General features: G+C 44.7%; 1 protein-coding gene across 1 annotated transcript; it reads left to right on the forward strand.

Moving 5' to 3' along the window:
- Positions 1 to 2,717: 2,717 nt before the first annotated feature.
- gucy2d (guanylate cyclase 2D, retinal) lies at positions 2,718 to 12,154 on the forward strand (the record flags this gene model as incomplete). The annotated part of the gene is made up of 18 exons (XM_084450249.1): positions 2,718 to 3,540; positions 3,680 to 3,981; positions 4,146 to 4,521; positions 4,623 to 4,707; positions 4,817 to 4,943; positions 5,114 to 5,233; positions 5,545 to 5,628; positions 5,746 to 5,922; positions 6,459 to 6,615; positions 6,968 to 7,117; positions 7,446 to 7,594; positions 8,745 to 8,908; positions 9,042 to 9,234; positions 9,338 to 9,512; positions 10,322 to 10,420; positions 11,371 to 11,465; positions 11,575 to 11,660; positions 12,067 to 12,154. 18 exons carry the CDS (start codon positions 2,718 to 2,720, stop codon positions 12,152 to 12,154), a joined length of 3,450 nt encoding a protein of 1,149 aa, XP_084306375.1.
- Between the last annotated feature and the right edge of the window lie 339 nt (positions 12,155 to 12,493).

Genomic DNA, 12,493 nt, shown 5'->3' on the forward strand with positions numbered 1-12,493 from the left:
GTGCTATTAATGGACCTGTATTGTAAATAGGTCACAGCGTGGTCACAGTCAATGTGCTGTTGGAGGCTCTATGCCTGAGTTTGACCTTACTCTGAGATGATCTCTGCTGTCAGTGCTGTCTCACATGCCAATAAGAGGCTTGCAGGTAGCGGCTCACTTTAGCAGGACCCCATCTGACTAATCTGATTACTTCAGCTGGACAGTTATCAATCACAAGATAGGACACCAACACTCAAACATACTGTATACACACCTCATAGGCTTGTCAGTTTGACACCTCAAATTAATGCACACTGTCATAGTGCAACCCCTCATCCTGGCCTTGCCCTGTTTGAGGCCACATAATATTGCTGTTTGGTTTTCAGTTATTGCTATGACTGACTTGAGCAGTTCTTCTGTTTGTTTCTGTCTTGTATGTCGCACAGCACCCTGGGAATTAATCTATAACATGGTCAAACTTTCACCTCTTCTTGTTTCTCATCTGTCCCTCCCCCACCCTGAGCCTCTAGCAGGGCAGGCCTCCTTTACTGTTACTATGGATTAAAAGCTAAAGGAGGTTGAGAAGTCAAACCCAGCCTGTCTTGTCCACCCTTTCCTTTCCCTCCACCTGCTAGCTTTCTCCATCCATCTGTCTGTCATCCCCGTGGCTTGGGGCAGGTCCTAGGCCAAATCAGGGCAGTGACTACCATGACTAAATCACAGGAAAACAACGGTTTTTTTTCCCATTCTTTAACAAGGACTTAAGAAACGAGAGGAAATACATTCACATTTTCACAGTGTTTGGAATGCCTATGCATGGCGTTACAACCCTGCTGTATGCTTTCTGCGGAATCTCGATCTACCTGTTTCCTGGATCTTGGCATTTGAAAACAGATTGCATCAACATGCCATTCGTATAGATTATCCCAGGTGAGAACGGTTTCTTTTGTCATCCTGCTGGGTTGTATATTTAATCTCTAACATTTCTTTAGCCACCCTTTGTCATCCAATCAGTTAAAATACATGTGTTGCATCACCAGGAGATTACAGATAGGGTGTACAACAGATAGTACATACAGTACATGATGAGCACCACAAAGATTAGTAAAATGTATGTCCTTAGTCCACAAAGGAGCTTTAGAAAGGACATTTGGGGCAGAACAATTTGTCAAACTGGCACAAATAAATTCAATTGAAACACAATCTAAAATTCAACTGGTGACATGGACATTGAGTTGTTTAGATTATCTAGACAATTTCGTATGTACAAGTCTACAAAGTAATGGGTCACTATAGCCAGTGGGCTTCTTAGCCTATTAGCAACTGATAAGCCACTGCCATTATTAGCCACTAGGGATAGCCCTAGCCATGGCCTCTGTGTGTAGTGGCTTCAACTCAAATCGTTTTTAGATTCAACTCAGCCAGTAGCCCACTATTCTGATTGAAGCCCTCTGAAACGGATTGCCTCCTAAGGAAGCCATACATTCAACCATTTTACCCCAAACACTGTGTTCCAAACACACTCCCTTTTTTTTAAAAAAAATCATGGAAAAGCCAATTTGTTTATTTGTTTGAGCACAGATTTGTTCATGTGAGCAAGGATTTGTAACTGCTTACTTTTCTGCTTAGCCAACATTCCTTAATGACATTAATGGAGAGAGTGGCTTAAGAGGGAGAATTTGGTAGAGACATAAAGCTAGATTTGATTCCATGTTATTTGGCACTACACATAACATACTGTAGTTTATGACCTCCACCTTCCCCCATGTCTCAGAGCAGCTAATCAGCTTGGCACATGCATGTCCTTATGTAACCGAGTGAGTCCCAGGTGGGTAGCGAGCTGTTGGTTAAACTCACTCCCCCAGTATACATATTGTCGAGCTAGCTTTTCATCGCCATAGCTGGTTAAAACGGTGTCTGTCCTGCGGGAGACCAGAGTTCGAATCCCAGCCTGGACACGTGACCCGGATGCACTGTGGATGTGGAGTAAGTTTAGTGGGGTGAGTGTAACCGAGTGAAACAGTCCTTGTGAGTCCCAGGAGGGTAGCGAGTTGTTGGCGAAACTCACTTCCCCAGTATAAATTCCGTTCTCCCGTGCCAATGAACAGCTAGCCTTTCAATGGTGTCTGTCCCACTGGAGACCAGGGTTCAAATCCCACCCAGGGCATGCCGAAACGTATGGGTTACACTTTTGTAACAGGTACAGAGCTGGGCATGGACTCATGGACATCCTGGACTGCAGAGAGAAATGGACTCATATGAGCCCTGCATCACACAGTTTCAAATATGGGGGTCCAACAAGCTCACGTAGGAATGCCCATATGTCATTTCTGGTTATGCCTTTTTTCAGTTGGGGGAACAAGAGTCTCTTCTTCCACTTCCACTTATTCCTACTACTACTAATTTAGCTTATACTGTAACTCTAGTCATAAATTACATGTTATATTGTGTTGTTGTCCATTAAATGTTCATTTTAGAAGATTAAACAAAGATTAAATTATAACATTGTCTAACATTTTCTCTCTTGTTTCTCTTTTGTCTATCAAGTCCTGCGTTGGCTGTTCCATGGATACAGTAATGGTTGATCATTTTGTGGTAGCCATGTTGGCTCTGGGCTAGTGCCCTACTGAGTGTCAAGGGACGGAATTCTTTCCACCAGCATATTCTCTCCCACAAAATTTACTGTCAACTCCCCAGTCCTCTTCTGTCTCTAAGCCTGAGAGAAGTGTGGTGGGAAAATGGCGGCTCACAGAGACCCTAGCTTACTCCACAACCTTTCTCACCACCCACGATGGCAACAGGAGCTCACAAGGAGGGAGGGTAAAAGATGCGAGCAGACAGAGGTAGCAGACACCGCGGACAGTTCTTTGTTTGGTGCTCTCACAACATCGTTCCCAGTGCTACGGTCTAAAAGCTGGTGGGGCAATTGGCTGATGCTGCCCTTTCTGCTGGCCATCTGTCTGCCCTGCGAGGCCTGGGGGGCCACTTACAAGGTGGTCATCATCGGACCGTGGACATGTGACCCTATATTCTCCAGCGCCCTCCCTGAACTTGCAGCCCGCCTGGCCACTAGTCGCATCAACAAGGACCCCTACTTCAGCGAAGGCTATTGGTACGACTATGTGATCATCAACGAGGAATGCAAGTCTTCCTGTGCCCTGTCCCGCTTTGCTAAGCTGAAGAGCTCTGGCTCAGCCTTCCTGGGCCCAGCTAACCCCGGCTACTGCTCCTCTGCTGCCCTGTTCACCAAAAACTGGAACAAGGGACTCCTCTCTTGGGCCTGCCTGAGACCCAACATGCGCGAAGGACATCGGTATCCCACCTTCTTACGTCCTCTGCCGCTGTCCTCTCGGGTTCTGTTCTCCGTGCTGCGTTTCTTCCGCTGGGCTCACGTGGCCATCGTGTCGGCCGAGGGGGACCTGTGGGAGGCCACGGGGAAGGAGCTGGCGTCCTCGCTGCGCGCGCTCGGCCTGCCGGTCAGCACCGTGGTCACAATGGAGGCGGACAAGGAAGGGCCTCGCAGGGCCCTGAGTAAAATACGGGAAGTAGACCGCATCAGAGGTGTGTGTGTGTGTTTGCGTGTGTTTGTGTGTCAAGAGTAATTTGAATTGGTTGAATACATTAATACATTTCTGCTTTTTTACTTCACTATTCACTCTATAATGTTCCCTCTCCTCTCTCCTCTCTTCCTCCTCTCTAGTGGTCATCATGTGCATGCACTCCGTGTTGATTGGTGGGGATGCCCAGTACCAGCTGCTGACCACTGCCAAGGACATGCGAATGATCGACCGCGGCTACGTCTTCATCCCCTATGACACCCTCCTGTACGCACTGCCCTATAGGGACACATCATACCCAGTCCTGGCTAATGACACCAAGCTACGGCAAGCCTATGACGGGGTCCTCACCATCACCATGGACCAGGGAGAGCGTAATTTCTTTGAGGCCTTTCGAGACGCCCAGGACAGGAACGATATCTACGCCAGCATCCAGCCACAGCAGGTGAGATACCTTCGGGCAGACTGTGTGATAGAGTCCTCCACCGTTTTTGGAAGACGGGGAAACCCACCCACAGGATGGACGAAGCGATGCAACTGTCTAAACCATCCTAAGGCATCCGCAGTCACCTGTGATCACCTAACACCTGCCATTGTCTTTTCTACCAGGTGTCTCCATTCTTCGGCACCATCTACAACATGCTATACTACCTGGCCATGTCCGTGGAACAGGCCCGGAGGTCCGAGGGGGGTCGCTGGGTGTCGGGGGAGATCCTGGCTAAGAGTGAGGGCGGCTTTGACTTCGAGGGCTTCAACCAGCCGCTGACGTCCGGCAGCGAAGGCGAGGGCATGCAGGGTCGCTACGTGGTCCTGGACACAAACGGCATGGGCAGCGGCCTCTACTCCACGCACGTCCTAGAGGCTGCCCACACCTTCGGCAAATTTGGGGCTTTGAGGTACAAGGGCCGCGCCATCCACTTCGCAGGCAGCTCCCCCAGCACTGACTCCGGATGCTGGTTCAGCCCACGCTACGCCTGCAGTGGGGGTGAGTGGTCGGTTTGGCTAAGGGAGGTTGAAGCAATAGATGGATATACAGATTGATCCCTTTAAATACTCTTGTCAACCCCACCCCTTCTCTCCCTAAAGGTACGGATGGACGTACACTCGTCTTTCTGTTCCTGCTGTTTATTCTGTTCGCCGGAGGAGGTGCTGCCCTCTTCATGCGCCTCAAGTATGTGAAGTGTAAACACAAGAAAGAATGTGTCGCTGAAACTCTAATCATTTAACTCGCCACACTAGATACACGTTGCTTATGTCCTTGGGGTATGGTGTCTTTCCAGGCAAAGTGGCAAGTTAAGGATCATCAACTTTGGAGGAGGTGGAGGAGATGGAGGAGGAGGAGGGTCTGTGAAAATGGTGCTGAGTCTGGATGACCTGATATTCATCAACACACAAATCAGCAGACGGGTCAGTCTGACGACTCCCTGTACTGTACTGTAGGTTACTCTCTGTAGATATTGCCTGTGTATTGGAAGTGTGATCTTTATCCACACATGGCAAGTGAGGTTACCCTTGCTCCAGTAGATAATCTGTTCTGAAAGCTCCATTCTCCAACTCTTCTGTCTTGTCCTGATTAGAAGATGAATGAGGACAGTATGTTCAAGAGCCAGCTGGATGTGAAAACCCCTACCCACTCAGTGTCTGGCCGCAGCTACTTCCCCTCCACCGTTGAAAACTCAAACGTGGCTGTCTTTGAGGTGGGTGGCATGTCAGTCTCACTGAAAAACCTATTTGCCACTGGCACAATAATGTCATGATTACAGTACAACCGCACTTTTGCTACAGTGTTAACAAGAATGATGTCACTGATGCTATTATCAAGGATGATGTCACTGATATGACATGTCTCAAAGTTCTGAACAACCATAGATGTAAAAACACTTTAAAAATAGTTTAGTTATGATTGACATAATTTTAATGACATACAGTAATTATAATGACATAAATCATATTTGTTTGGTTTTCCTGCCCCTGGGCAGATAATTAATATCATATTCTCTGCCCCCAGGGTGACTGGGTTTGGTTGAAGAGATGCACCCAAGGAAACACACCGTCAGACATCAAGGAGAATACTAACATTCTCTTCACCAAGGTGAGAGAGGGACAGGGCTGAGTGGATGTGTGAGGGAACGAGTTGCGCAGCCATTTGTGAGAGATTGGGGTCATAAAAACAACAAGCTCTTTTTTGCACCGTGCGTTTTCTCCTCAGCTGAGGGACATGCGTCATGAGAATGTCAACCTGTACTTGGGCTTGTTCTGTGACTCCGGTATCTTCGGCATCGTGACAGAGCACTGTACCAGGGGAAGCCTGGAGGACCTGCTCAGCAACGAGGACATGCGCCTTGACTGGATGTTCAAGGCCTCCCTGATGATGGACCTGATCAGGGTGAGAAAACATTATGAGACAGATCATGTACTTCTCCCTCCGACCGATTCACGCCCATTGACGGATTATGAAATGATGGGCCCCTGGGCACAGACACGTAAAGCCCCCCAGCCATTTCATTTATCGAAATTTTGAATTTGTCCAATGAGACTGCATCTAATTTGCAGATGATTTGAGAAAATCCACAATAAAAGCAACTTTACCCAGCTTGGTTTTGACTGAACTCTGTGGGGAGGACCTGCTTTTTGGATTTCTCCCCAAAAGAGTTGAAGGGCCCATACTGCATGGAGTACTCAGCCCTTCTAAAGTAGGCCTACTATAGATAAACGCTCACTTAAAAACTACAGGTATCATGATGGTTTCTTTCTTGTGACGTCTTCTAAGTGAATGTTTAGGCTATTCAGTTTTCAGCAGAATTTCTGAGGCCCTGTTATTAAATGAGGGCCCCTGAGCTCTTGAGCCCGACAGGCCCGTTCAGTAATATATCTTTGCTCATCGTTCACACTCTTAATTTGATCGTCGCTCACCTTCCCCAGGGAATGAAGTACTTGCACAATCGCAACGTCGTCCATGGGCGCTTGAAGTCCCGCAACTGCGTGGTGGACGGACGCTTTGTGCTAAAGGTGACTGACTACGGGTTCAACGAGATTATGGAGACTCAGAGCATCCCTGAAGATCAGACCCGGCCTGAAGGTAGGTTTATATTTGTGTCCTAAACCATTGAAACCTTGTGGCATTTGTCTATTTACACCACTGAATGAAAAGTGGGATTTTAGACCCTGTGAATGCCTGCAAACCTCAATAATTCCAAGCAATTAACAGCTGTTTTACAGCATGTGAAGTCTGTTTGCCTGTACCGTAATTGTCGAATTCGACAATTTTCTTAACGAGTTGCGCATTACACATGTGAATATGGCACAGCTGAATATTGTGGTAGGGTTTTCAATTCTCCTTCAGCCTAAGTGCCATTTTGACTAATCAAAGACATTCCGGAAGTCTTTGTCTCAAAATGTCCTCCTTTCCTCTCTGCATCTCTGTCTGACAGACCAGTTATGGACAGCCCCAGAGCTGTTGAGGGACAGTAGGCTGATGAAGAAAGGAACCTTCAGTGGGGACGTCTATAGCTTCTCCATCATCATACAGGAGATCATCTCGCGCAACTCTCCCTTCTGCATGCTGGACATGCCTGCCAAGGGTGAGACAGGGCCTGGGGGCGTTTCCTACAAACTATGGGGGGAGACCAGGAGGGGAAGGATAACATCAAACATATATCATCAAGCATTATCGCCATACACTTATGTTATGCAATATGGTCTTCATGGGGTGTCAATGGTTGAATAGGACTGGCACTGAAATGGTGGTCAGGTCTGTTACAACCTGTTCTAAATACAGCAGGGCTGGAAAACTACTGCAAAAATGAATCAGGTTAGAGAACGGCAACAACTTTTTTGCTGTATGTGTGTGTGTGTGTGTGTGTGTGTGTGTGTGTGTGTGTGTGTGTGTGTATGTGTGTGTGTTTACAGAAATTATCGCCAAGATCAAATCCCCCCCACCGCTGTGTCGCCCCTCTGTGTCTGTGGACGAAGCACCCCTGGAGATCATCCAGATCATAAAACAGTGTTGGAGTGAAGAGCCAGCGAAAAGACCTACCTTTGAGGACATCTTCAAACAGGTCAAAAAACATTTGCTTACTTAAACAATGTGAATGGTTTACAGTACAAACACTGTATTTATACTAGGGCTGTCCCGATATTAACATTTTCACAATACGATTATCATGGCAAAAAATATCACAATACCAATATCACGATATCTACAGCAATCATTACAAAGAATTGTGGTGTATTTTCGGTTCTGGTCGTAAGGAAGAAGAATCAGATCTGTCGATGCAAGTTTCAATACTTTATTGAATCTCTGGCATAAAAATCACACTGCAGTTGTGATGAGTTCACTCTCCAATTGTCTAGCATGAACTGAACTCAAACAGAGCATCATCTGATTATATGAAGAGACGTTTTCCATTAATGATCTCATTCTCTGAGTTATGTCCCGTTCTCCATTCCCTTATTTAAAGTTAAGACAGTTAAACAGTTCACTTAAACAAATTCTGTGTGCCCGTTTGTGTGTCGGTGTGTGTGTCGGGTTAACTCCCTAAATACCAGTGTTCTGATATTGAGATACCTCATCCTGTAGACAGAAACTTGACATACAATACATGAGGCACTTAGTGAATATATAGGAGGCACTTAGTGCCCTGGTATGCCAGCACACAGGAGACTCTTAGCGTCCTGGCTTGAAGCCAATTTAGGCCTGTGCTTTACTCCTATACGTGTGTTACTGTACGTGTGTTACAGTAGAAATGGACAAAAGTTGAAACACCGGTCAAGAGACAGTAGGCTATGTGTGCAAATTCACTACAATATACCTGTGATTATAATGGTCAAAATATATGATAGAATAATGTGATCACTTAAAATTCATCTTAAACTTTATTTTGCTCCATTGTTTGTTTGTTTTCTCTTCAAAACTGTGAAAACATCTGATTACAATGGATTTAATATTTTTATTTTATTTACATTAGTATTTCATTTTAAAATGTCATTGTAGTTGTTAAATATGATATATCATGGCTGGATTATTTACACAATATTAGTATTGTCATTATAAATATCACAACCACGATATATCGGTATATCGCGACACCCCTAATTTATACCCACATAAACAACTGAAATTGACTACTAATTTGTAAGCTCTACCACGCTGGCAAGTAGGACACAGCTTTTGCCTTAAATGCATGCTCATGTTGTCCCACCCTGCAGGTTAAGAACGCAACCAAGGGGAAAAAGACCAACATTATAGACTCCATGCTGCGCATGCTGGAGCAGTACTCCTCCAATCTGGAGGACCTGATCAGAGAGAGGACTGAGGAGCTGGAGGTGGAGAGGCACAAAACAGATAACCTGCTGGCCCAGATGTTGCCCAAGTGAGCCCCGCTCCCTCAAACAGGGTGTATTTCTAGCACTATTTGAACAATGAACATCATCCCTTCCTGCCTATATATGTTGGACTTCTAATTTGTTCATTACTGAACCCATAATCTCCCATCGTCTCCTTAGGAGTGTGGCCCAGGCATTGAAGACAGGCAAGCCTGTCAAACCAGAGCATTTCAAGGAGGTCACTCTTTACTTCAGTGACATTGTGGGCTTCACCACCATCTCGGCCCTCAGTGAGCCCATTGAGGTGGTAGACTTACTCAATGATCTCTACACTCTCTTCGATGCCATTATTGGACAGCATGATGTCTACAAGGTGAAAGCTTGATGAACACTACAGTACAATTTAAAGCTGTATGCCATAATCTATGTCAGTTTGTGTGTGTGTGCGTACCTAACACTGTCTGTGTGGCGTTCAGGTGGAGACTATCGGAGACGCCTACATGGTTGCCTCGGGAGTTCCCAGCCGCAACGGCAACCGCCACGCAGCTGAAATATGCAACCTGTCCTTGGACATCCTCCACTGCATTGGGGCCTTCAAGATGAGGCACATGCCTGACGTCAAGGTCAGGATCCGCATCGGCCTCCACTCTGGTGAGTAACATTGGTCTATTTTCCATTCAGATATTCAATCCAATGACACAGTACATACAGACACTTTATTGCTCCTCAGAATTCATAAAAGATGCAAATCATTTGCAAAACACATGCACTCAGCTTCTGGAATTCAACGACACTCAACAACTGATAGAATCCAAAACCATACAAATACACATACACAAGGGGGCCTTCAAAATATCTAGTTATGTGTGAATAGAAAATAAATAACTGTAGATATTTTGAAGGCCCCCTTGTGTATGTGTATTTGTATGGTTTTGGATTCTATCAGTTGTTGAGTATTGTTGAATTCCAGAAGCTGAGTGCATGTGTTTTGCAAATGATTTGCATCTTTTATGAATTAACAACAGAAACCGATGGTACAGGCCATCGGCCTAACTATATGCAAAATAGTTATTTTTACTTGTCTGGAATATATTCCTGGACCTGTGAAATGTCATCCACTTAGCCCCTGTCATCCAATTAGACTGTGTAATTCATGTGTCTTGTTACTCTATCCTACAAAAATGGTTTACATTTGGCACAGTAGTGGCAGCATTGGGTCCATTAACAACTCCATAATTATTCATGGTTTATGGTTTTTGGTTTACACAAAAATGTGAGTACATGGTACAATACACATAATTTAATTGACACACATGAATGCAGAGCGTAAAAAATATGTAGGCATACTCAATTATAATGTTAATGTCCTCTTTGTGTACACGTGTGTGTGTGTGTGTGTGTGTGTGTGTGTGTGTGTGTGTGTGTGTGTGTGTGTGTGTGTGTGTGTGTGTGTCCAACAGGTCCAGTTGTGGCTGGAGTGGTGGGCCTGACGATGCCTCGGTACTGCCTGTTCGGAGACACTGTAAACACAGCCTCTCGAATGGAGACCACAGGGTTGCGTAAGTACCTCACATTTATTTGGAAACCAGAGAAATCACTGTGTGTGAGTGCACTGATGAAAAGGGCATGCAAATGGTGGTTTGAGTAAATGCAAGAGGCTAAAGAAGGTTTACTGTGAGCAGTCCCTAGTAATCCTTTAAGACTATCAGAAGAATTAGTGGACAAATTCAAGGTTTAATGAAAATGGCCTCAACCACTGATCTGGCCTCAGCTTACCTTTCACTGGAATATACTGTAGATACTGATTTATGCTGTCATTGGCAAAATAAATCACATACATCTAATGAAGATTTGATAAAACAACTCTTGGGGAGGTGAGGTTCATATATTTTACATTTTCTATTTTCTATCTATTTACATTGTGGTTCAATATCTAAATGTTAATTTTTTTTAAAGGCAAGCTATGATCATCTACTGGATCTGTATATCAGTTTTGAGCAACTACGAGCCTCTCGAGACCATCCTGATCTCATCCTGATCTCATCCTGATCTCATCCTGATCTCATCCTGATCTTGTTAGCTCATATTCTACAAATCATCTGGTGCGTCAGGCTGAGCAACTACAGCACCAAGTGGCCATAAAGATGAACTGCAGCACAGATAGGGCAGAGGATTGACCGGCTTGACACACAGGCCAGCCAAACAGCCAAGTTTGACTTGAATGTAACATAGAGGTGTTTATGTTGTGTGTGTGTGTGTGTGTGTGTGTGTGTGTGTGTGTGTGTGTGTGTGTGTGTGTTTTGTGGTAAAAAGGGAATCTAGAATGACAATGGTAATGTTCTTGTGTGGCTTTTGTGTGTAGGTTGCGTGTACTGATTTTAGACAAGAGTACTTTGATAATGTTATAGCAAGGAACTAATGGTCATGGGTTGCATAATCTGTTTGCCCGAATTTGTGAGAACATTTTCAAACAAGTTGTTGTTGTTGTTGTTGTTGTTTGGTATCATAGCTTACAGAATCCACATCAACCAAAGCACAGTTGATATCCTGAAAGTTTTGAAACTGGGCTACAAGTTAGATGTCAGGGGCTTGACAGAACTAAAGGTAAGCAATAATACATATACTGTACACCTATACAGGGAAATAAATTAAACGCCTCATTCATTTTATAACAACTTACCTATTCCTTTCTGCACCCCTGTCTTTGTCTCAGGGGAAAGGAATTGAATACACCTACTGGCTGGTTGGGAGGGATGGATTCAATAAACCTCTACCTAAGCCGCTAGATCTGACTCCCGGGTAATACTTCACACACGTGTCTGTGCCTTTACTATTCTGCATAATGTGACTTATTTCCCCTCACTTTTGTGTGATAATTTGTAGAAATGGTCTTGTTGGATGGGTTGAGACACCTGTGTCCACCTGGTTAGCTCTGTCAACACAAAACCTCCACCTGCTTAGCTCACTGTGGGTACGACAACAAGACCATGTTATGACAGATGTGTTGACCTTTGTTTTGATGGTTTATCTTCCGGGAGACTGAAGCACTCTGCTGGTGGCTTTCCTCCCTAGGTTGCTAGAGTACATACGATTCATGCTGGCAGCCTGTCACTGATATTGTTAAATGTTCATCCAAAAGCTATCAGTCGTACACTGTTGGTCAAACAAGCTACATGTTTAACTCTCTGACATTGTCATTTCACAGGGCAGCTAATCATACCCTCAGTTTGGATGAGATTCCTGAAGACAGGAGACATAAGTTCATTGAGCGGCAGAAGAAGATGACTAACTAATGGTACATTTGGTTTTTGACTTTTATCGTAGCTTTATTTTACAAATGCAAACATCAATGTCAATGATGTCGAGTGTCTACAGTATGATAATATTTAGTTTTGTTTGCATTATAAGATAACTTACAAACAAACAATAACTGTCTTTTTCCCACAGCAAGAGTGTGATGCTCGATCTCTTCCATCAACTGGTTGAAGTCAAAGACCAAAGATATGGTAGTGCTGTACAGGTGCATTGATGCTGAAAATGGCACAGAGGTGTATCACACTTCAAAAAACCCATCCTATACAGAGAGAGAGAGAGAGAGAGATTGCACAAAATAAGCCAAATTTGGAGAGACA

The sequence above is a fragment of the Borostomias antarcticus genome (genome assembly GCF_949987555.1).
Source record: "Borostomias antarcticus genome assembly, chromosome: 15".
In the NCBI taxonomy this organism is placed as follows: Eukaryota; Metazoa; Chordata; class Actinopteri; order Stomiiformes; family Stomiidae; genus Borostomias; species Borostomias antarcticus.